This window comes from Vipera berus (assembly GCF_964194415.1).
Source record: "Vipera berus genome assembly, chromosome: Z".
NCBI lineage: Eukaryota > Metazoa > Chordata > Lepidosauria > Squamata > Viperidae > Vipera > Vipera berus.
The window spans coordinates 108,737,682-108,761,857 of NC_138205.1; the positions used below are offsets into that span (position 1 = coordinate 108,737,682).

General features: G+C 38.1%; 1 protein-coding gene across 1 annotated transcript in view; it reads right to left on the reverse strand.

Annotated features, from left to right (window-relative positions):
• ABCB1 (ATP binding cassette subfamily B member 1) overlaps window positions 1-20,104 on the reverse strand; it is a 56,746-nt gene extending 36,642 nt beyond the window's left edge. The window contains exons 1-10 of the mRNA XM_081345582.1: window positions 20,033-20,104; window positions 19,255-19,349; window positions 15,077-15,128; window positions 14,377-14,521; window positions 11,061-11,292; window positions 10,347-10,518; window positions 8,322-8,446; window positions 6,142-6,313; window positions 2,946-3,059; window positions 843-953 (exon numbers count right to left, since the gene is read on the reverse strand). Coding sequence (XP_081201708.1) covers window positions 843-953; window positions 2,946-3,059; window positions 6,142-6,313; window positions 8,322-8,446; window positions 10,347-10,518; window positions 11,061-11,292; window positions 14,377-14,521; window positions 15,077-15,128; window positions 19,255-19,343 — 1,212 coding nt within the window. The 5' untranslated portion in view covers window positions 19,344-19,349; window positions 20,033-20,104. The remainder of the gene's footprint in view (window positions 1-842; window positions 954-2,945; window positions 3,060-6,141; window positions 6,314-8,321; window positions 8,447-10,346; window positions 10,519-11,060; window positions 11,293-14,376; window positions 14,522-15,076; window positions 15,129-19,254; window positions 19,350-20,032) is intronic.
• Between the last annotated feature and the right edge of the window lie 4,072 nt (window positions 20,105-24,176).

Sequence of the window (24,176 nt, forward strand, 5' to 3'; positions counted from 1 at the left end):
TCTTTCCCTGATGTCTTTTTTCCCCTTTCCTGCCCAAACTACCTCCTTTTATGGCCTATCCTCCCCCCTCCATTTTTCTTCAGTTCACCTCCAGCTCCATGCTGCTTCCGGAAACACCAATCCGCTGGAGCCCTGCTGAGCCCAGACAGTCCTGCAGCTGCAGCTGCCTCTCCCTCAGGCTTGGGTCGCTTTGGCTCATTCCCCTTCCCTGCTACCACCTGCCACATGCCAAGATACCACAGGTGGTATGCATACCACCGGTTGAAAAGCCCTGTCCTAGACCATGCAGCCCTAACAAGTAATATATGGCAATGAAATATATTTAAGGTTACTCTCAATAAATGTTATTGGCAAACAAATTTCTGAAGTTGCTTTGATGATACATTTATTATTGCTTTAACCTTCGGCATTTATTTATGTATAGGAAATTTTGTCTTTTTTTGAAAAAACAAAAACAAGGAATTGTAGAAGTGAACATTCAGGGCAAAACATCAATTACATAAAATTTTACATATTTTTACAGAAGACTTCTCTATTTTGGTGGTCTCCAAAGGTCTTGGGACTGTAACTTAGAATGCTCATGGTGGCTGAAAATTCAAATGTGATTCCAGCCCATTTGGAAGGGATCTGTAGGAAAATCTAATTTAAAGCAATAATATGGTGTTTATGCTATGAAGTCTTTTTAGAATTGGTTTAGTACATATGTTTGCACCACATTCTATTCCCTAGGCAGTTCTAAATAAAGCTATATAGTATTGAGATCTTCCTTTATTATTTGAAACTGATTAATTATAATTTAAATGGCAATAGTGAAAAATACTTCCTGGTTTAACTTATGATACCTTGACATCTGGCCTTGCTGGATAATTAAAATATACATTTTGGAAACTGAGATTTCCTGTCATTTTGTCAGGTTTATAGCCACTTTCTGAATAAATATCAATTTGCGGTTCCTACATAAAAGAAAATAACAAATTAAAACCAGTTAGTTTCATGCATTTGCAGATTGAAAACAAAAGAAAATGCAAGTTCTGTAACATGAAAGTTTACCTATAGGGTTTGCTATTTTTACATAGCCATAATTGTTTTTCACATTGGTTTGACGCAGCACACTACATACAATCTTCCTCAACCTGTGTACTATCCAGATCTGTGACCTTCAAGTTTCAGACTTGCAGGAAAGGCCATGCTGGTCAAGGAAAGTCCGAGAATTATATACATCTAGAGGGTATCTTGTTGGTGAAATCTTTGCTTAGCCACAGTATCATGGTTTTGTTTTAACATAAAATATGAATCTATGCATTGTGATTTATAAACAGTGGGTTATAGCTTGCTATGATTTATAAATCTAATTAATTCTGATTCTAGTTAAAACTATAATTAAATATACTTTGATTTACTACAATGTATGAACGTACATCTTTGTTTACAGCCAACTTAGATCTTTAGGAACTAGATTTTAGCATTGTTCCTTGTTACTAACCTACATTTCCCTTATCTTATAGGAACAGAAAAGTTCTCATTAAAAATATACTCAAAATAAATTTGACATTTTTTCCCCCTTCGTGTCCTTCAATACCCTCAACGTTTCAATTTCTGGTTTGGTTTCTTAGGCAATATCTTACAGGAGGTTATGTCATTGTTCAACTATGCTTGCTGGGGCATACAATTATCAACTCTACATTAACCTATCTACATTAACCATTTACAGAGTAAGTGCAAAACTTGACTTAATTTTATTTTCTTTGCTATTAGTTGTCACACTATACAGCTATTCTTGTATTCTGATCATTCATCTAGCCCCTCCTTTATTCAACTCCTAAAAATATATTATTATTTATTATTATTTATTTGATTTATATACCGCCCTTCTCCCAAAGGACTCAGGGCGGTGTACAGGGCAATAAAATACCAAAAAATACAATACAAAAATTAAAAACAGATTAAACAATTGTGCCCGAATATAATAAATTAGTTAAAATCAATAATTAAAACCCAAAACCCATCACCCATCAGACCAGGCCAGCTTGTTCAAATAAGTGAGTTTTTAGATCACGTCGGATCATCAATGAACTGAACTGATCATTTCACTGTAGTGAGAAATGCCACAATCTATTTTCTCTATTGATTTCTTAGCCAATGTTGAAATACAATCTTTTATCTTTTACTGTTACTATTAGTTTTATTATTAGAGATTTGCATGACTATTCAATAAAAAACAGAAAGATGCAATTAACAATATCTGTAATGGCTAAATTTGAAGAATTTACCTTAGGCATACATAGATTTGAAAACAAATCTGATATGTTTTCTACATGCCCAAAGCTACAAAATTCAGCCAATCAGTAAAGGGCAGCAAAAAGTCTTTTCTCTATCTAATGGCCATCTGGACTGTTGCACTATCCAATCAGACATAGTTCTCAAATTGCAACCAATTGCTTATTGACCATTTGAAGTTACAACAGATTCCACCCTCCCAAAGTTATTTATGACATGGTTCAGAAATCATGATGGCTGCCTGCTCTCTGCTCATGTGTGTGCATTTCAGACACTCTGCAATCAGTATCATGTAAGTCACGGACTATCTGTATTGTAGTTCAAATCATGCCAGGTGCAAAGGACCATACATTAAGTTGCAGTTCAGATTTATTGCTCAAGCTTATACATAAGAATCTAGTCAACTAAAATCCAATATTAAATTGATGCCAGGTAAGGGAATTCAAGAGAGGTCATACCTGGACCATTTGTGGGAATGTTATGAGTCTAAGCTGATGACATGCTTAAATCTGTCCCCAGTTCTATCTGCTCTTTTCCTACAAATCATGCCATTAGGGATCTAATGGCCTTGTCACCTGGTTTTCACCAATGATTATTAAAACCTTTAACTGATCTCCAACTCTTTGGCTCTTTTTGTTTGTAGGCATAGTTCCAAAAAGGATACTTACATTGTCTATGATTTTGAATATTGCATATGCAGCTCCTCTAGCACTAGCAAATGCTTGTAGGTTTGGAGAGACTTGGCCAATACTAAATGCTCCAATGATCACAGCAAAGAATACCTACACAAAAAGTGTTTCAGAACAGAAAGAAACATCCATTGTCAGCTGTATAGTTCCCACATACAATAATATAAAAATGATTGGCTGAAGTTCAGCAAGCAAAAAATGTCTACTGGAGGAAACAATGATGCTTGAATATTCTCAATATAGTGTTTGAATAACTTCATTCAGCATACAAAAGTAATGGTATAAGTAACCATTTCAAAATTTGCATTGTAAGAAAATATTGTCATTTTCACTGAGATGATGTTAAAATAATCTAACCAAATTCTAATCCTCTGCACTATCAAACTAAGCTTTTAAAAAGTAAATATGGATTTTTTAAATTGCAATATATATTTATTTTTTTATTTGTTATTTTTATTTATTTATTTAAAGAACTGTCCTGACTCTCAATGACTTTGGGTGGTTCACAAATATATTAAAAACAAAGAAAAAACTATAATACACAAAAAAGGAATAAAAGTAAAGTAAAATATAGTTAAATACACAACTAAAACAGAATTATGTGTATTAATGAAAGCTGGGCTGGTCTTTGGCTGGTCAATGCTTTCAGTTGACACAACAGACAGGAGGGGGTCCAAATACTGCCAGTTCATAACATGTTTAAGTAAGTAAAGAGACACACAAGATGGATGGTAATATAATTGCACCACTTGGGGATTTGGGGACTTAAGCTATTCCTACAAAGTTGGAGAGGACAGTAATAATATCAGGAAATGGGCCGAGGTTTGGGCAATAGCACAAAGTAGATACATCTGTGTTATAACACCAGCTCTTCAAGATAAACCAAACTAGGAAACCAAAGTCATGTAGACTAATGATACTTTTATCATAAGGTTATAATAACAGAATTCTGCAAGTCTGAATGTGCTCCCTGGTTCCCTTTATCTTCATGAGAAGTAGAAAGGGCCTTGTTTGAGATGCTTTCTCAGTTTATAGATCTGCCCTCACTCAGGTTCATCAAGATCATTCTTTCTATTCATTATATCTTTACCTTTTTTCATGTTTATGGAGATTCTTAGTCATCCAGGTCATGGTTGTCCCAAAGGCGCTTTCTCAGGAGGCAACTGGACTTTCGTATTTTTCTTTGAACATGTTTCGCTTCTCATCCAAGAAGCTTCTTCAGCTCTGACTAGATGGTGGGGAGTGGAAGGATTAATATTGCTTGCAGACAGCGCATTATTTTAGAGAGACATTGAGGCCACTTGGACATTTATCTGTGTCTTCAGGGTGTGAGATTAAGAATGGATTTCCAGAAAATATTGCAGACTACAGGAACCTTTTGTGTTTCAGTTTGAGATTCAGACACAGACTCATCCACAACAGCCGGTGTCTGATCTGCAGCCAAGAAGGCTCTACACGTGATTGCACTACTCAAGTGACCCTGAGGACACAGGTAAGCCCCAAATGGCTCCAATGACTCTCTGAAAGAATGCAAATGACCAGCTGTCTGCAAGCAGTATAAATCCTTCCACTCCCCACCATCTAGTCGGAGCTGAAGAAGCTTCTTGGATGAGAAGTGAAACGTTTTCAAAGAAAAAGTCCAGTTGCCTCCTGAAAAAGCACCTTTGGGTTTCCTTTTTTCAGTAGACTTTTTCCTTAGATTTTAAATAAAAGTTAATCCTAGTTTAGATCACATGGTATAGTTTTTAAAATACCATGAAACCAAAGGTCAAATTTACAAATGGCAGGTGAACAAATTTTTCAGGTTTTGACTTTTCTCTAAAAAGCTATGTTGTATAGAAGGAATTGTGAATCATAGTTTAGCCCATCCCTGCCAACCAGCATGAAAATTATTTTTGACATTTATTAGAATTACAATTTTGCTATGTGGTACATACAATTTACTTCAATGCATGCTCTAATATTTACTGAATTTGATAATTCAAAAATTCTGCTGCAAAACTATGCTTTTTTATTATCTTAAGCTGCAATACTATGCAGTGCTTGGAAAAACAGGGAAGCATTAAATATCTCTGTATCATTTCCTAAAAATACCTTAAAAACATCCTAGGTCAGAAAACCTACAAGCAAAATATATAATAGGCCTTTCCTATTTAAGAACTATGATTGCCTACAATACTTGGCAGGCAAAAAGAAAAAGATTAAAAATAAACATGGTCTATAAATAAATGCCCTTTCCCATTGGCAAACCACACTCTTTCCAGTTGGAAGGATTTGAAAGCAGAAAATATGCAGTGCCTCGCCAAACAATAATATATAGTTTTATTTGTCTTGTCTTATTTGTGTCCTAACCATTTGAATGACTGTGGAAACTGGACAAATAATCATGCTGGGCTGCACAATGAAAGGAAGCTAGTACATGTACTAAGGCACATTTCAGGTGGCAGCCTAGCTAATGGGAACTGAAGTGGGATGCTAAGGAAAGGGGAAGGAGATTAAGAATAACTAGAATCCAATGAACAATTCAATTACCAGCAGAACCTCAACAAAGGATATAATGGAGGAAGCAGAGAGAGAAAATAAACAGAATCAAAAGTGTATTCTTAAAGGGAAATCTAGCCTTGCCAAAGCAGCTTTGTCATGACATAAAGTGGAGCAAGGGTCCTCTTGCACAAGTTATTTCAACAGTTAGAAGAGGGAGCAACAGGAATGCTACTCTAATGGTTCAAATCAAGAAGAAGTTTAACTCCTTTGTCATTAAGCTGATGTTGCCAGGACATCCATAAGTGAGACAGGAAGTTGATAGCCATCTCTCATGAGAGCGCATATGAAATAAAATACCATATGGAGTCTCCTTCAAGTTAACCTCAACTTCACAAAAGTTTCTTGGCAATAGTACAGATATGAGTTTCAATTGCTTTCTTCCAAGATACCATTTGACCTTCCTATTCCTAGATCTATTGCCCTGGGACTTTGTGGTGATCTCATACATGCTTAGCTTTTCAAGATTAACCAAAACTCTGACTAACAAAATATTACATAGGATTTGTACATGTGTATTGCAAAGTTGTTTTCACACCATAAAGACCCAGCTTTGGAAATTGGTTATTATTATTGATTTTATTTTACTTTATTTTTGCAAAATAAAACTGTATAGCTAATTGCTAACACTTACTGTAAGGACTCCTCCAATACTGTATTTTTCCTCTATTATCAATGTAGTTCCATACCAGAAAGCCAATGCGTAGGAGGCATATATTATTAAGAAAGCAACTCCAAGGGAAATGCTGGTACTCATAGCCTTCCTTATCCCAATGTTTTTAGCCTCTTCTAAATTTTTATGATATCTGAAAGAAAAATGGCAAACTCAGTATATTATATAATTGCATTTGACATAAATGGGGTGGACAAGCTTATGCTTTAAATCCAAGAATACACTAAGGCAGAAGCTTGTCCACCCCAAGGATAAAACACCCAGACATAAACTAAGCAACATGGTATGTGCAATACAATGCAGTGAGACATGTGCAGATCTGTATATTGGGAAAATAAACAACCACTTCATAAATGCATGGCACAGCATAGGAGAACAAACCCATCAGGACAAGATGCAGTAGTCTATCTGCATTTAAAAGACAAAGACCACTCTTTAGAAGACAGCAAAGTCCACATTTTGGACAGAGAGGACTGCTAGTTTGAAAGAGGGATCAAAGACACCATCTATGTTAAAATTGAACAGCCCTCTCTAAACAGAGGGGAGGGATACGACACGATCTATCTTCAGTCTACAACACAGTACTTTCAACAGTTCCAAGAAGGCTCCATACAATTTGCACCACTCAGATGATCTTGAGGACACAGATAAACCTCTAAGTGGCCTCAATGACTCTCTAAAAGAATGCAAATGACCAGCTGTCTGCAAAGAATATAAATCCTTCTATTCCCCACCAACCAATCAGAACTAAAGAAACGTCTTGGATGAGAAGCAAAACGTCTTCAAAGAAAAAAACAAGAAAGTCCAGTTGCCTCTTTAAAAAGCACCCTTGGGACAACCGTGATAATAATAATAATAATAATTTAATTTCTATACCGCCCTTCTCCCAAAGGACTCATGATCTGGATGACTGAGAATCTCTATAGACTAGGGGTGTCAAACTCAATTTCATTGAGGGCCACATCAGCATTGCGGTTGCCCTCAGGGGGCCGGGTGGGTATGGCCAGGGTGGGCGTGGCCTACTGGGTGGGCATGGCTAGAGTGCGTATGGCCTACTGGGTGGGCGTGGCCAGCTCTACATCATTCGCATCGAGGGTGCCTATGGGGGCCTGGGCAGGAGTGGGACAGATCTGAGGGTCTCTGGCAAAAGGAGGGTCTCTGGGCCAGGGTGAAGACAGTGGGGGCCGTTCCCTCACTGTTTCCAGGGTGGCTTCGTGGGCCACATGAAACCACTTCGTGGGCCGGATCCAGCCCCCGGGCCTTGTGTTTGACATGTCTGCTATAGACATTCAGCATTCCATCCTTCCAAGGTGGGTAAAATGAGGACTCAGATTATTGGGGGCAATATGTTTACATTTGTAAACTGCTCACAGAGTGCTGTAAAGCACTGGAGAGTGATATATAAGTCTAAGTGATATTGCTATTGCCAAGTTCTATCAGTCTTTTTGGCCACAAAAAATATTTACTTTTGGCCAAAATTAGCTATTCTAATTATTCAGTTATTCCCTTCTACTTGCAGCTATACTGTCCTTTATGTAGCAGTTTGTGTATGTGTGCAACTCATATTCAAATTCATTTAATTTCCTTTTTTATCATGAACCCTTGAGATTTACGCTGGAAAGCTATTGCAAGTCCTGCATGAATGGATGAGAGGAATCAGTAAAAAAGAAACAGAATCAGACTATAGAGTACCCTTTTTCATTTCAATTGTAGAGCATCACTGAGAATCAAGCAGAAACATCCCAAATTTGCAGTTTTGAGGGAGTTTTTTATTTCAACTCTCTGCTTCTTGAAGACAATAGGAACTTTGGTCCAAAAGATCTAGAATGGCAACATTTTAACATGACTAAAATTTAGATCAGGGGTGTCAAATGCCAGCCCACAGGCCGGACACGTCACGAGGAAACCGCGCCCACCCCATTCCAGCAATGGGGAAAAAGCTTCGATACGTCATGTGACGTTGCGAGTTTAACATGTCTGATTTAGATCAACTTTTATGAACAAATATGGAAGAGTGTGGTGATGAATGTTACTGGTCTATCACTTACTTGTTTTTGGAAGAGTCAAATATACAGAATGAAATTAGCCAGGTATGTGGGCAGCCCCAGAGATTCTGTGTAAAATTAATAAATTTTCCTGACCTTTCAATTTCTTTCTTCTGTCCTCCAAAAGCTATCACTGTTCTGATAGCGCCTAGAACTTCCTCAGCAACTGAACCAGCTTTTGCGTATGCAGCAAGTTCCTGATTAGTGAATGCAGAAAGGATCTGTGCAAAAGAACAAAGTTTTGACTTTTCCATTTAAATCTAATACCAGCTTCATTTTCTTACATGAACATCTCCAGTGAAACATTGGAGATTAGACACTGCCTACCATCTAAAAAAGTCTACAATATGTTTATTCTTAAAATCAAGTAATTTCTACCTGGCCCATCTTTGTTCCCCTTTCCATGGCCAGAACTATCGCTTTCTCACCTTTCTCTCCTCTTCTTAATATGTTCTGGCATTTTTTTTCTTGTATAATGTGATTGTGCCTAATATGTTAAGGTTCTTTTGCAGCACCTTAGACTGTTTTGGAGAACCCAAAATGCTTGCTTTAACTTTATTCTTCAGGTAGCAAAATTCTACATAGCTATCAACAATGTTCCATCTTATCCTTTAGAGAAGTTTTACATCATTGGGCAAAGCTTTTTACTGTTGTATTTCACTCTTCCATTGGGCTGCCCTCAGCTTAAAAAGAGGCCACATACAGTCACAGACTGCATTGCCTGGTGTTTTCCCCCCCCACACCATGTTTTTTTCTCATGGCAATTGAAAACTAACTGCTGGAATGGAAGCATCACTGCTTTGGAAGCATCACTGCTTCAGATAAGAAGGCGGTGCAGAGAGTGGTGAAAAGATTATTGGCAGTTCCCTCCTTTCCATCCAGGACCTAGCACATAAGCATTGCTTGAGCAGGGTCTGCAGGATTGTCTGGGACACCACACATCTTCCACATGACCTGTTTTCCTTGTTACCTTCTGGGAGGAGGCTCCGTGGTATCCGAAGCAGAACATCCAGATTCAGTCACAGTTTTGTTCTATACAGTATCAACCTTGTGAACTCTAAAGCTTCCTCCTTCCATTATGTATTCAAGAGGGACAGTGATTAATATTATATGCTACTTATGTGTAAGGGTGTAGGTCTATACATATATTGTTTAGAGTATGTTTAAATGTGTGTTATGTATGTGTTGCTTTGAGCAAGCAACTAAATTTCATTTTTAATGTGTGCCATTGTGCCCACAGTAAAAAACTGACAATAAAGGTTATCTATCTATCTATCTATCTATCTATCTATCTATCTATCTATCTATCTATCTATCTGGAAGGATATGGAGGATGGGGAAGCTGGCAAAGGCACCATATTCTGTTGGCTATAGGACAGAATGGTTTAGAAGAAAAAGGATAACAGCTGAGATTCCCAAGAGCCAGATAAGCCTCAAATATGGAGACAAGCAGAGTGGTTTTTCCCAAGCATGAAAAAGCCCTCTCTTAAAGGACAGAGAACACTCTCAAATGCAGATACATTTTAGTGAGTCAGAAATGTTGAGTACAGAAGTGAAATCCCATAAGCCCCTCTCTACATAAAAGGAGAAAAAAAAGAAAAAAAGCATGCCTCTAGGGACATCTCACTGATCTCTTGTGGGACGGTTATGCTGTGTGTGTGTCTGTGTGTGTCTGTGTGTGTGTGTTTTCCTGTGGGTATACATCTGCACTAATGGCAACTTGCATGGAATTTCTTAAAGGGGTCAAAAAAGTGAAGATGTCAGTCATGACTGAATAATCTTTTTATGTATGACTTAATGTAGATATACCATTCAGGAAAATTTAGTACAGTTTTAGATTAGAATATACTGATCTGAAACCAAAACTAATCAATCAAGATCCAGCAATGAAATAATGTGTTTCTTCTTCTTTCCTAAAGAAGATATATATTACATCCACAACCACCCAGGACATTTTGCTAATGACATGCAGTCTCTGAACATACATATATAATCCCTACTATTATTTCAAGAAACACAGAAACAATCAAAACTCGATTTTAGAGGGAAACACAATGGCATTTTCATGACTGAAAGGAGTTTGTGTACTATACCATTATATTTCAGCAAAAGTATACCTGCCTTTGCCCAAATTGCAGCCGAGATTCCTAGAACAGGACTGATAGCAAGGATTACAAGAGTCAATTTCCATCCTTCAGTGAATCCGACTATAAATCCTGCTAGAAATGCTGATATTCCCTGAATCAGCATTCCAATTTTATCACCAATTCCTTCATTGATTTTGGATACATCACTGAAAATAAATTAGAGCAAACTTGTTGAGGCAATATTCAGTAAATGACTATCAAGATACTTTTTTGCTGGTTTTCTGACATACTTCAGTTGTATAAACACAGCACAGTTTGAGTGCATACATGGATATAGAATATATATTCCTCCTGCACAAAATACACAATTGTACCATGTATCCTGAATAAAGGGGAAAATTATAAAGGAGTGAGGTAAAAATGCAGTGAACTGGAAGAAGTACAATTTGTAAGTATTCTATATAAAAGCTAAATGTATTTAAGATAAGGCACTGGTGGTAACTTTTGTTCTGCTAAGCAATGAATGAATTTGATGGAGATTTCAGAATCAAAGATGCTTATCCATTTTAGTTTGGCAATTTCAAGCAGAAGTTTCCCTTCGACATGCTAATCTTGGAGACAATAGAAAGCAGAGGATCCTGATGTCCTCCAGTGCTATACACATACAGTACTTTTTCAGAGCTGAACTTTACTAACACAAACTAAGCAACTGAGATTACTGAAGAAAAAGCACGAAATGTGTACTCACTCTATAAGTCGTGTATTTAATTCTCCAGCATCATTTACATCAAACCATCCTACTTCTTGCCTCATAATGGCATGGAAAAATTGTTGCCTAATTCTTCTGACCTGGCGGCCAGCCGCAAGTGTCCAACATGCAATGTATGCATAGGCAGAGACAAGAACTCCAGCTCCTATACCTGAATACCAGTATGCATAGCTGAAATACAGTATTGTAGAGGTAAATTCAAGAAGGTAATCTATGTTTGTCTGTAGCATCATTATTAATCTTAAGAAAGGAATTGACCAATATACTCAATGTAAACAACTAAAAAACAAGAACTTGACAGATATGATCAAAAGAATATTTGTTCAGATTGTTTCATAGTTATTAGGGTCCTAAAAATATTATGAGTCAACACTGATGCAATTAGTCTTCCTATTCTTCTCAAGAAATTTGCATTCAGATGGCTGTATTACCCAACATACATAGCAAGGATGGCTATTTGTTCCTCTGCCCAGTGAATTATGAGGCTTCTAGTACTACACAGCATGAAGGCAGCAGCTTGGAGAGGTTTGTTGCATAAAACAAACTATTCAAAGCATTAAGCCATTATGACTTGATGAATACATTTATATTGCTTTAATCTGCTGAAAGATCCTTGTTGTAGACATAGGCATCTACATTTAGCCAAAATGATTTGTGACATCACAGTGGAAGCTCTGCCCTTTTATATTATCTTCCTTGACCCTCCTCTTCCTTTGCCTTTTCTGTCTACCACACTTAGTTGTAGGGTGGTAAATGCCTACATGTAAGGTACTGGGGGAAAATAGCAGGTTGGCAGAACCATTTTTAGCCTCTTTTCTCCCATTTTTGCGTAAATGCAGTTACCTGAAGTATAAAATTGCAGTCTTTCACCAATTTTCTAGATTCTGGGTTGTCGCCAACATCAGAATGCACACACGCATTATTCCCTAACCTGATGATTTCCAGATTTGTTGAAACAGAATTTCATGAGGCTGTATCTGAGTTGTAGTCCAACACATTGGTAGTCATCAGGCCCTTGAATGAGTGCCTCCCCAATCCAAACTACAACATTCATAATAATTGATGTACAACATAGCTCTTCTATTTGGGACAGATAACATGATTGCTCTGATCATACCTTTATATGTAGTCCTGGTATACTATTTTATGAACACCACAACTTGCTTTAATACCGCTAACTAAAGTGCATCTATTCAGATAAGGATTTCAGTACTACTGACATAATGATGCATCACTTTAATCAATTTTTTCTCATTTTTGTTGAATGTTATAATCAATAACTGATCTTGAGACTAACATGGCTTCTCTACCATAGGCAACTTCACTGTTTGCATTGTATCCAGACGTATAAACTTTATTATAGAAAGTTATTCAATCCTTGTTTAAAAATATTAATATCATTTATTACACACACACACACACACACACACACAAATTTAAGGTACCTTGTCATTGTTTCTTCTATATCCACAAAAGGTAAGCTCTGGGACTCATTTAAAAGTGGATTATCTAAGCAGAAGGAAGAAAAAATGGTTTAAATCAAGTAAAAAAATATTAAGGAGATATTAACAATATCCCCAGTCACAAGATTATCCCCAGTCACAAGATTATAAAGGTTTTTAAAACTGTATAAATTATCAAATGCCATCATTTGTTTATATCAAGACAATTGCCCCTGATAAGATTCCTTGTGGCTATTCCTCCAATTCTGTTCTTAATAAAGAAACATCTTTGTTTTTAGTGAGATTTTGAATGACTGTGCACATCATGATTTGAAAAAAAATATGGTAGGATATGTTATTCAAAAAAAGGTAGCAAACTGAAGAAGTGCCTGCTTGTGTTATCAATTTAGCTTGTGATTTCAGTCCTTGCTCTACAGATAGACCTCATTTACTGATTACCTCATGCAGTGATCATGTCAACTTTGTGACCAAGGTAAACATTTACTAACTGTACAGTTTCTGTCTCTATATCTCTCTGTTATATATTCGCCATTCCAATCAGTTAGTATACATTAGTAGTGTGCCTGACCCATTTTTCTTTCCCCCTTCAGAAAGTGGAGAGATTGGGAAGGAAGAGTTTACAAGAGTAAACATTCCCCATTATGTGCCTGCTTACTCTCTTGAAATCCCTTTCTCTCCAATCAATGTAAATAAACATTAATTCTCTTTTTCCTAACTATCCCAGCACTCCAAAAGTTGGGGGAATGGGAAAAAGCAACGCACGTTGCAACACGTTAACGTGTTTTCCCATTTAGTAACTGCTTTGCTTACAAATAAAGTTGTATGTCTCAACTGTGGTTGCTAAATGAGGACTACCTATAGCCATGTTATCCTAGAGAAAATAGGAGTATTGTAGTCATCTCTTGTATACACAGTTCTCTGTCGATAGCAGGTTCTGTTGGAGAGCATTTCGGACTTTCTGTTTAAGGAGTTAATTATCCTTGTTGTCATGGCTCCGTTAAAATGTTGTTGGATCTAAGGTTGTAAGACAATCTAAGGGCTAGACTATTATGTAGCCCTTAGAATCAACTCTGACTAAAATTGTCTTACATAGGTAGCATTATTTTTTGCCATTTGGTGGCAGAAAATATTAAAAATATAGTGTAAATTCTAAAATAGATTTATACTTTATAATACAAAGGAAAATGCTAAACTGTGGCAACATACAAGAAAAGTCTCCCAGATTATTTACAAAATGTTATCTTCTGTCCTTAAATGTATATATTTATTTTAATTAAATATTATTGTTATTTGAAAGTACTGGTCTTTTTTACAGTACTACTAAATGGGTCTGCATATGATTTTCAGTAGCTTACACAGCTATTTTTTATTTTGGTCCCACCAATTTTCAGAACATGGCCTTGTAGAAGAGGATTCCAAAGTTTAATTTGGCATAAGGCTGGTTTCCTATGTTTCTATCACTGCTTACATGCTCCAAAGATTATTCTTTACAGTCAGTCTAGTTTTGGCAAATGATTCTAATTTGTACATAAACAGTTATTATTGGTGTTAGGTATATTGATCTAAATATATTTATTGTGTTTATCAGATACATTTGTCTAGGTTTTTTCTCTTGCAGTATCAGTCTTACATGGATGACTATATACAGAACACAGAATAACAGAGTTGGAAAAAAACTTTGGAGGTCTTGCAGTCCAACCCTTTGCCCAATTAGCAGACCTTACACCATTCTGAAACTTTTGGCAATTTTCCTAGGGATTCACTGTAAATGATAAATGCTTCAACTCTCTCTGTCTTTGCATTCTTTTCATGAAATTATTGACTCCTTTTACCTAGAGGAAGACTTCCAGATCCAACAAAGGTATCTGTCATTTTTCCAAAAACAATCATCATAACTGGAAGGGAAGCCCCATGAAGGGCTGCAAAAATAGTGCCCACTATCATTAATAATTTATCCAGGGAATCGGAGTAACGAAACTGAAAAGCAAATTATCAACATGTGAAAAAATTGTCCACTTATTGATATCTGTCATACAACTAGAACACATACATCTATGAGATAATTCCACAATTAACAGACAACATTTACTGACTTTTCATTTTTTCATATTCTTGCATTAAATGAGGCAAACATAATAAAATATGGTTTATATCAATAATTTAAAGCACTGTTATCCAGTATCTTCTTTAAAAAATAGCTTGAATACAAATTATCAAATTGCATATAATATTCACAGAATGAATGTTCTTATTTAGTTTTATTGAACACACACACACACATTTTGAAAGTTTTGCTACTTTAATTTAAATTTTAAACTTTAATTTTAAAACAGAATCAATCTGTTAGAAATATGAGGCTGAGAGTTTTAATCCTGTCAAAGGATTATCTTAGGCCAATCAGCTCTAGGCAAACAACTTGTGAAATCTTGCCAAGAAAACTGCATGAATTAGTCCATGCAGACAGTAAAAATCAATACTGACCCCAGGGCACAAAAACAGAACAAAATAAAACAACCAACTTTTATAACTTACCACTGCAAATGGGCTGACCATACTAATTTTTTCTTTGATTTTTTTCTTTTCCCTATAAAATAATGTATAGTCAAATTTCATTTTTCTACAAAGAAAGAAACATATTTATACAATTCAAATAAATAAGAAATATAATTTGTACTTCTCATAATGAAAGTGCTAATGATCCTAACTGAGATGCTTTAAAGTCTGCACTATTCCATAATGTTAATTTAGCATGACAAAAAGAATCAAAATCCATTTTTTTCATAAATAGCATACTATATTTGAAACAGTGCAACAGTGTCAGTAATTATGTTTAATATGTTTTATTTTGAACTTCAAAATTGTTTAATTCTCAAGTCATTTTAATAATAATAACTATTATAGGATGATATTTTATTGTTTAGTTTTGAACTTTTTCTTTGCTTCTGGATTCTCTATTAATTGACCTAAATCAGAATTAATTCAAACAAATAATTACTTTTTAGTACATTAAATTATGATATGTATAAATGATTTATGTATATTATTTATTTATTAAATTTATTTGCTGTCCATTCCACCACAGGGTGACTTATGTATTCTTATTCCATGTAATATTTCTCAAATAATTACATAATATTTCTCAAACAATTACATCAAATATGGATGTTATGCATTCAGATTTCATTCAATATTGATATATGAGAATGCTGAAACTTGATCCTTTTCAATTTAATTGGTTTTTTTCATTTTGGGGGAATAAAACCATAAGTATCATTAAGTAGTTAGAACCCATTGAAATCAATGAGTTATCAAATAATTATAATTCCCTAAATCTTAAACTGATCCATAAACACTGTAAGCAGGAGTAAAGTATTTACGTTTTCCTATGATTTTGGTAACTGAATTCACCCACTCTGCCATAACTTGTTTTGCTTGGTTTTGTGCTGAGTGAATACAGCCACTGTGGTTTAATAGTAATAATAATAATAATAATAAAGTTGGAAGGGACCTTGGAGGTCATCTAGTCCAACCCCCTGCTCAGGCAGGAAACCTTATACCATTTCAGGCAAATGGCTGTCCAGTCTCTTCTTAAAAACCTCCAGTGTTGGAGCATTCACCACCTCTGGAGGCAGGTTGTTCCACTGGTTAATTGTTCTAACTGTCAGGAAGTTTCTCCTTAGTTCTAGGTTGCTTCTCTCTTTATAATCTAATTGCCTAGCATTATATGTCTACTAAGCCATTTTGACTTTCTGAGCCTGCTAGGATTTAAATGAACTACAGTTTATCAATCAATATGTGAATACGACAATGTAGGGATCCTGGAGTGTGTACTTTTGACAGAAGCGGACAACTTATTACAACCAAGGTTCTTATTTCCAGGAAGATAAACTGTACATGCAACTCAGGAGTATTTTGTCCTATCCCAGAGGGATATAAGAGGAAAAACAACAGCTGCTGAATCTGCCTATCTACAAATAGGGTCAATGGGGAAGAGGGACCGAAGTGGCAAAGTCGGATATGTTTGTCCCTCTGAATGTCCTCGGGTACCAAAAACAAACATGAACGCAATATAAATGGCCAATTATATTTATACACTTTCAACTGTTTGTCAGAAGGCAATGATGATGATGCAGAACATAAGTAACACAGGGTTTCCTTTAATGATATTTCATTTTTGAGAAAAATAATTCTCTTGTTGAAAATCTATAGGCAGGCAGTTTTCAACAAAGCTTTTGAAAAATGTAAAGGAAAAAAATAAACACAGCAAGATTGAAACAGAGAAAAAAGAAACAAAGTCACTGAACTCAAATGAAAGCTCAGGAAAGCCATAAAGGATCCCAATGTCCTTTTACAGCAGATGAATAACAAGGTATACTAAGAAATTTGCAACACTAAATATTAGAGTATATAAAGAATATAAGATTTAAGATTTACCGGGATGTAATTACCGTATATACTTGAGTATAAGCCGAATTTTTCAGCCCACTTTTTGGGCTGAAAAATTCCACTTCGGCTTATACTCCAGTCAACAAAAAAACTTACCGAGGACTTGTGCGCGGCCGAGGCTTTGGTGCTTCCGGGATCGCGCGCACCTCTCCCAAGCCACCGCCATCCGGAGACCTGCCGAAGTTTGGGGAGGTGCGCGCGCACCTCCCCAAACCTCCCCAAACGTCGGCAGGTCTCCGGACCTCCGCGCCTTGCCTGCCTGCTTCTTTCCGCAGCGGAAAGAAGCAGGCAGGCAGGGCGCGGAGGAACGGAGACCTGCCGACGTTTGGGGAGGTTTGGGCGCCTCCCCAAACGTCGGCAGGTCTCCGTTCCTCCTGCCGACGTTTGGGGAGGTTTGGGCGCCTCCCCAAACCTCCCCAAACGTCGGCAGGTCTCCGTTCCTCCGCGCAGACCTGCCGACGTTTGGGGAGGTTTGGGCGCCTCCCCAAACCTCCCCAAACGTCGGCAGGTCTCCGTTCCTCCTGCCGACGTTTGGGGAGGTTTGGGCGCCTCCCCAAACCTCCCCAAACGTCGGCAGGTCTCCGTTCCTCCGCGCAGACCTGCCGACGTTTGGGGAGGTTTGGGCGCCTCCCCAAACCTCGGCAGGTCTCCGTTCCTCCTGCCGACGTTTGGGGAGGTTTGGGCGCCTCCCCAAACGTCGGCAGGTCTCCGTTCCTCCGCGCAGACCTGCCGACGTTTGGGGAGGTTTGGGCGCCTCCCCAAACCTCCCCAAACGTCGGCAGGTCTCCGTTCCTCCTGCCGACGTTTGGGGAAGTTTGGGCGCCTCCCCAAACGTCGGCAGGTCTCCGTTCCTCCGCGCAGACCTGCCGACGTTTGGGGAGGTTTGGGCGCCTCCCCAAACCTCCCCAAACATCGGCAGGTCTCCGTTCCTCCTGCCGACGTTTGGGGAGGTTTGGGCGGAGGAACGGAGACCTGCCGACGTTTGGGGAGGCGCCCAAACCTCCCCAAACGTCGGCAGGAGGAACGGAGACCTGCCGAGGTTTGGGGAGGCGCCCAAACCTCCCCAAACGTCGGCAGGTCTGCGCGGAGGAACGGAGACCTGCCGACGTTTGGGGAGGTTTGGGGAGGCGCCCAAACCTCCCCAAACGGCGGCAGGAGGAACGGAGACCTGCCGACGTTTGGGGAGGCGCCCAAAGCTCCCCAAACGTCGGCAGGAGGAACGGAGACCTGCCGACGTTTGGGGAGGCGCCCAAAGCTCCCCAAACGTCGGCAGGTCTCCGTTCCTCCGCGCCCTGCCTGCCTGCTTCTTTCCGCTGCGGAAAGAAGCAGGCAGGCAGGGCGCGGAGGTCCGGAGACCTGCCGACGTTTGGGGAGGTTTGGGGAGGTGCGCGCACACCTCCCCAAACCTCCCCAAACTTCGGCAGGTCTCCGGACGGCAGCGGCTTGGGAGAGGTGCGTGCGATCCTGGAAGCACCGAAGCCTCGGCCGCGCGCAAGTCCTCGGTAAGCTCCGGGCGGTCACTTGCTTCGCGTCTCCTGAGGGAAGGGGGGGCGACTGGAGCGGGCGTGTTTCCTCACCTGCTGGGCGCCGCGATTTGCCCGGGGAACGCGCGGGCCCCGAATGGCAGCGTGGAGCGAGGAAGCGGACAGCCAGGGCTTCCCTGAGAGCCGCAGCCACACAGGGTATTCCTGTGTATTCAGGCTTGCAAAATGGCGGATCGAGCCTCTGCTGGCGGCAGAGGCTTGCAGAACGGCGGATCGGCTTATACTCGAGTCAATAACTTTTTCCAGTTTTTGGGGGTGAAATTGGGGGTCTCGGCTTATACTCGAGTAGGCTTATACTCAAGTATATACGGTATGTATAACTGCACAGGGGATTTCAATCCCCAGTTAGTTTATATGCATGTTTGTTAAGTATTTGTTTGTCCTTTTCCTTTTCTTTCTTAATTTGAAATGTATATACTTAGTGTGTATGTGTCTGTAAATATTTATAATAAACTTTAAATAAATAATAATAATAAAAAGAATATAGAGTCACCTCATATGGGCAACAAACAAATCTAATAATAATAAATAAAATATTGGTATTTAGCTTATAATCCATGGTGTGACAACAAATTTGTTGAATACAGAAGTTAGCTGTGAAAAGTGGTATATTTTGAATGGATATTTGGCCTCTATAGAGAAAGAATTGCGCAGGATAAATCAGATAAATGCATCAACTGAAAATGCAAAAAAGCAACCAACTAAAACCAAAAAACCTACTTTTGGCTTCCAGGTGCATCTTCAATAACAATATTCTCCTCATTCACATTTCCATTAAAATGTTTCTTTCCTTCCTTTTCAGAAACCATTTCTACCTATAGAAAAAATAAATTTCTCAGAAAATTAAATGATAAACCAATTTATTGTATATGTTGCCACTAAACTAAGAACAGAAACACACACAATTTTTTAGATTTTTTTTAAAACAATGGAAATAATATTAAAAACCACTATTTAGTAATTTGCTTGATTAAATAAATCTTGGATGCTTTTGCTCCAGTTATACATATATTTATACATTTTCTTTGCTTGGAACAATCCCAAGAGATCGGAATGTCAGATATTATTTCAGGAATTCACCTATACCCAAATTTATAATGATAGCAGGTGAGAGGGTGTTCTTTAGCTTAGTGGACAGTAGTTTACACAGAGGAAAAATAAGAAGTGATGCATAAAATAACATAAATAAATAAAAAGTGAAAGGCACCAGTAACAGCAAAGATGGAAACTTGTTTATAATCATATAATTCATAATTTCCAGCTAAGAGTTGACATTGCCATTGTTAATAGCTGTTACTGTTAACAAAATGACATTATCTGCTTAAACTTGACAAAAGTGTGATTCTTGACTTCTGAAAATTCAGCTGGGGAAACAACATCAAGGTCCTCTAAGGACAGCAGTTTTACTTAGATATCATAACTTTCCCCCTCTTTTTAAACACCATAGTTAAGTGCACAGTCTATATAATTCAGTGAAAAAGATAAAAGACAGACTTACTCTTTTGGATATACTGATTGCCTTTTGTCTTTAAATTATTCGGAGTCTAGGAGTTGAGGAGTGATGATGGACTGTAGATTGGTGGAAAGAATTTGTTCAGTAACAGCCAGCTGTTATAAAGCAACGGTTTATTGTGGCAGACAACTGTCAGCAGTAGCCCTTCCCCTTCATCCTTGTTCTGCCCTGGAAAGTTATATCCATGCTGATTGAACTCCACCTCTGCCATAACTAATATTTAACAAAGCTTGAAGTGAAGCTTATGAACTCTTGCCCTCTAACTCCTCCCTTAAAAAAAGCCCCTACCTTAAATTTATGCCTTTGAAGATCAGCATTTGTTTCTCCAAATAGTGATCCATGTCCTAATGTCTTGGGGTTTTTTGTGTGTATAGTAGGAGTGAAATGGAGCAATCCTTTTCAAGCATTTATATATATAATAGAGAACAAAAGAAGAATAAATATATGGAGGGAAAATAAAGCTAAGGGATAACATGAGATACGAAATTAATAAAAGAATAAAAAATAAGAAAAGTCAGAGAGAAAAGTGTTACAATGAAAGCCTTCCAAATTATTTCTTCAAACATTATTCTACATCTTTTAATAGGTACTTCCCATATTCAGTGGAAGTATTGCTAAATGGATGTCAATTTCCCTCCAAGTTACTGTTTGTTCTGTCCTTCATGCAATGTTGATGGCTTATTAGGAATATTTCTACCCACTCTAATACTATAAAACCAGTGGTGGGATTCAAATATGTGAACAACTGATTCTCTATGTGGATGCCGCTACCAGATGCCCATTCTGGGCCTGGACAACAAGAAATTAGCTACTGGTTCTGCTGAACTGGTGCGAATTGGCAGAATCCCACCACTGTATAAAACTCAAAGCAACATTTAACGAACTATAATGCCTAGGTTGGCACAATTGTCCCAGACATTTACATTCCAAGTTAGAAATATTTTCATTAATTTGTTAGACTATTACCAAATTTAACCCCTTTGTTAGGCACACAATCATACATCTAGGAGAGGTTTTTAATTGTCTGATTGATCCTTTCAATTCACTGAATACAACAGAATTCAGATAATGAGATCTTGGTCTTGGATTGTGACTTTCTTGTATTTGCCAGCTGCTATTCTGTTTTTCCTCCAGAAAATATATGAAAGGAATAGAAAGGAGTATTGTGCAATATTTTTGGTATGGGATCATTCCAAATGTATATTTCAGTTCCTGTTTTTTAATCTTACTAAGACTGTAGTCAGTAGAAGTGTTCCAGTGTTCACTTGATTAATTAAATAATTGGTGCTGTGGTGGTGCAGTGGTTAGAATGCAGAATTGCAGGCAAACTCTGCTCAGCCTGGAGTTCTATTCTGACTGGTTCAAGGTTCACTCAGCCTTCCATCCTTCCAAGTTGGGTAAAATGAGGACCCAGATTGTTGGGGGCAATATGCTGACTCTGTAAACGCTTAGAGAGGGCTGTAAAGCACTGTGAAGTGGTTGTTGTTGTTGTTAGTTGTGAAGTTGTGTCCAACCCATCGTGACCCCATGGACAACATTCCTCCAGGCCTTCCTGTCCTCTACCATCTTCTGGAGTTCATTTAGGCTCACACCTATTGCTTCAGTGACTCCATCCAGACACCTCATTCTCTGTCATCCCATTCTTCTATTGCTCTCAATCTTTCCCAGCATTAGGTTCTTCTCCAATGAGTCCTTCCTTCTCATTAGGTGGCCAAACTATTTGAGTTTCAACTTCAGGATCTGGCCTTCTAAAGAGCAGTCAGGATTGATCTCCTCTAGGACTGACCGGTTTGATCGCCTTGCAGTCCAAGGGATATAAGTACATATATGTATATAAGTCTAAGTACTAAGTGCTATTGCTAATTAACTAAAATAAATTAAAATAACTTCTTGTATAGATATTGTATTAAACATTACCTTACTTCTACTCCAGGCTGAGCAGAGTTTGCCTGCAATTCTGCATCCTAACCACTGCACCACCACAGCACCAATTATTTAATTAATCAAGTGAACACTGGAACACTTCTACTGACTACAGTCTTAGTAAGATAAATCTATACCATAATGAGAATTATAGTGTATTGTAGTGTAGAAATGTTGTTATGGCTATCAATCAGATTCAACAAAAGATGAAACAAAATAACAAAATAAAACAGCATAGTTTATGGAAAGGTCATTGATGCAATTCAAGTGTATCTGGTTTTTCAAATAGTGTAGCAAAATTCATAAAAACTACAACAAATTGGATTAACAGCTTTTATACAGGATAAATTAGAATTGCCTTAGCACTTTGCTAAATAAAAAGTTTTAATTGCTACATTAAAAGCTGTAGAACCTATGAGAAACTATATCAAATCAGTCCACCTAGGTTTGTCACAAACATTCAGTGGAATTTACTGCAACATAATAAATCTTTCAATATCATTATTTTGTACAATTATGCAATACTGTTGCGTAATAACACTGCCAGTCCTAAATTCATAGTGAAGAGAGTATATCATCTTGAATAAGATGGGACATGTAAGAATAAAACTGAGTATTCTTTAAAGAAGTTATTTCTTGATAGATCAGACTACAATATGTTTAGTCCAATATTGGAATGAAATGGATTTGAAAACCTGTGATTTTCAAAATGTTGAAAACAAAAGCTCCCAATATCTCTTTCATTAGTTATTTTTCTGGGAAATTAATTCTTATGGAATTATGTAATCCTTTAAAACTCTGAATTCTAGGCTGAATATTAGGACGGCTTCCCCTCCTTTTCTGTATAAATATTAATCAATAGCTGTTATGAAATACATGATTAAACAGGCTTCTTTTATTATCCCATATAATATGTAACAGGATATGAATCATTTGATGTTAAGTAATATCAACCTCTCGGATGGTTAGGTAATTAGATAATCTTAGAACTTTTATCAGTTAAGGGAAGAAAGGTGAATCAACATACGATCTTTTTAATGAGGCTACGCAAGCCGAGAATTGTGTCTTCTCCTAAAATGGTGCCCGCTTTTGGGACGGCACCATGCAATATCCATAAAGGAGGGCCATGTGGAGGATTGATTGTTCTTTTTGGAAGCAATTTTCAAAAAACTGAAGTGAAACATGATGAGGGGTGTGTGTGTGTGTATGCGGGGAGAATGTGGGACTTAGCAGGCAGGAAGCAGATCCAAGGCCTATGGATCCCAGCCAGATGGTCCCAAGAGACCAGCAGGCTGGAATAGGTAAAAAGATAGACGGGTGCTGCAACATCCCTGTGGTTGGTTGTAAGGGAAAATAGATTGCAAAGCACCCAAATTTTGTTCACATAATGGTGAGGACACTACAGTAGCCATAATTTCCATGTACAGGTTGTAAGCATATATCCACATATATTATATGACACAAAGAAACAGTCTAGTTCGGGTTATGCATACATGTGCACGGCGAGAAAAACAAACCTTGTGAGTTTACCAGATGGACGGCATAGGGAACAAAGCTATTACAGAATCGGGTAGTCCTGTTAGAAATACTTCAAAACCTCCTCCCAGAGGGGAGCAACAGAAATAGACTGTAAGTTGGGTGTGTGGGGTCTCTAACAATGCTTTGAGCTCTAAGCACATAGCACTTATAAGCAGCATCCTGAGTATCAGGAAGCAAGCTTCCTATGATCTTCTCAGCTGTCCTTATCATTCTCAGTATGGACTTTCCATCTGAGGCACTGCTGCCACCAAACCAGACAGTGATGTAGTTTATTAAAATTTATTTATTTATTTATTTATTTTTGGGACTTATATGCCGCCCTATCTCCCGAAGGACTCAGGGCGGCTAACAACAATAAAAAACAACAATACAAAAATTAAAAAAGAATTAAATAGCCCCAAAATAAATTAACTACACAGTTAAAAATTAAAACATATTTAAAAACCCATCATCAATCCAGGTCAGCCTGATGGGAGAAGAAAGTTTTGAGGTCGCGGCGAAAGGACCGGAGGTCCGGGGCCATCCAAAGCTCAAGGGGGAGTTGGTTCCAAAGGGCTGGTGCTCCCACAGAGAAGGCCCTCCCCCTGGGGGTCGCCAGCCGACATTGTCTGGCCGACGGCACCCTAAGGAGGCCCTCTCTGTGTGAGTGCACTGGGCGATGGGAAGT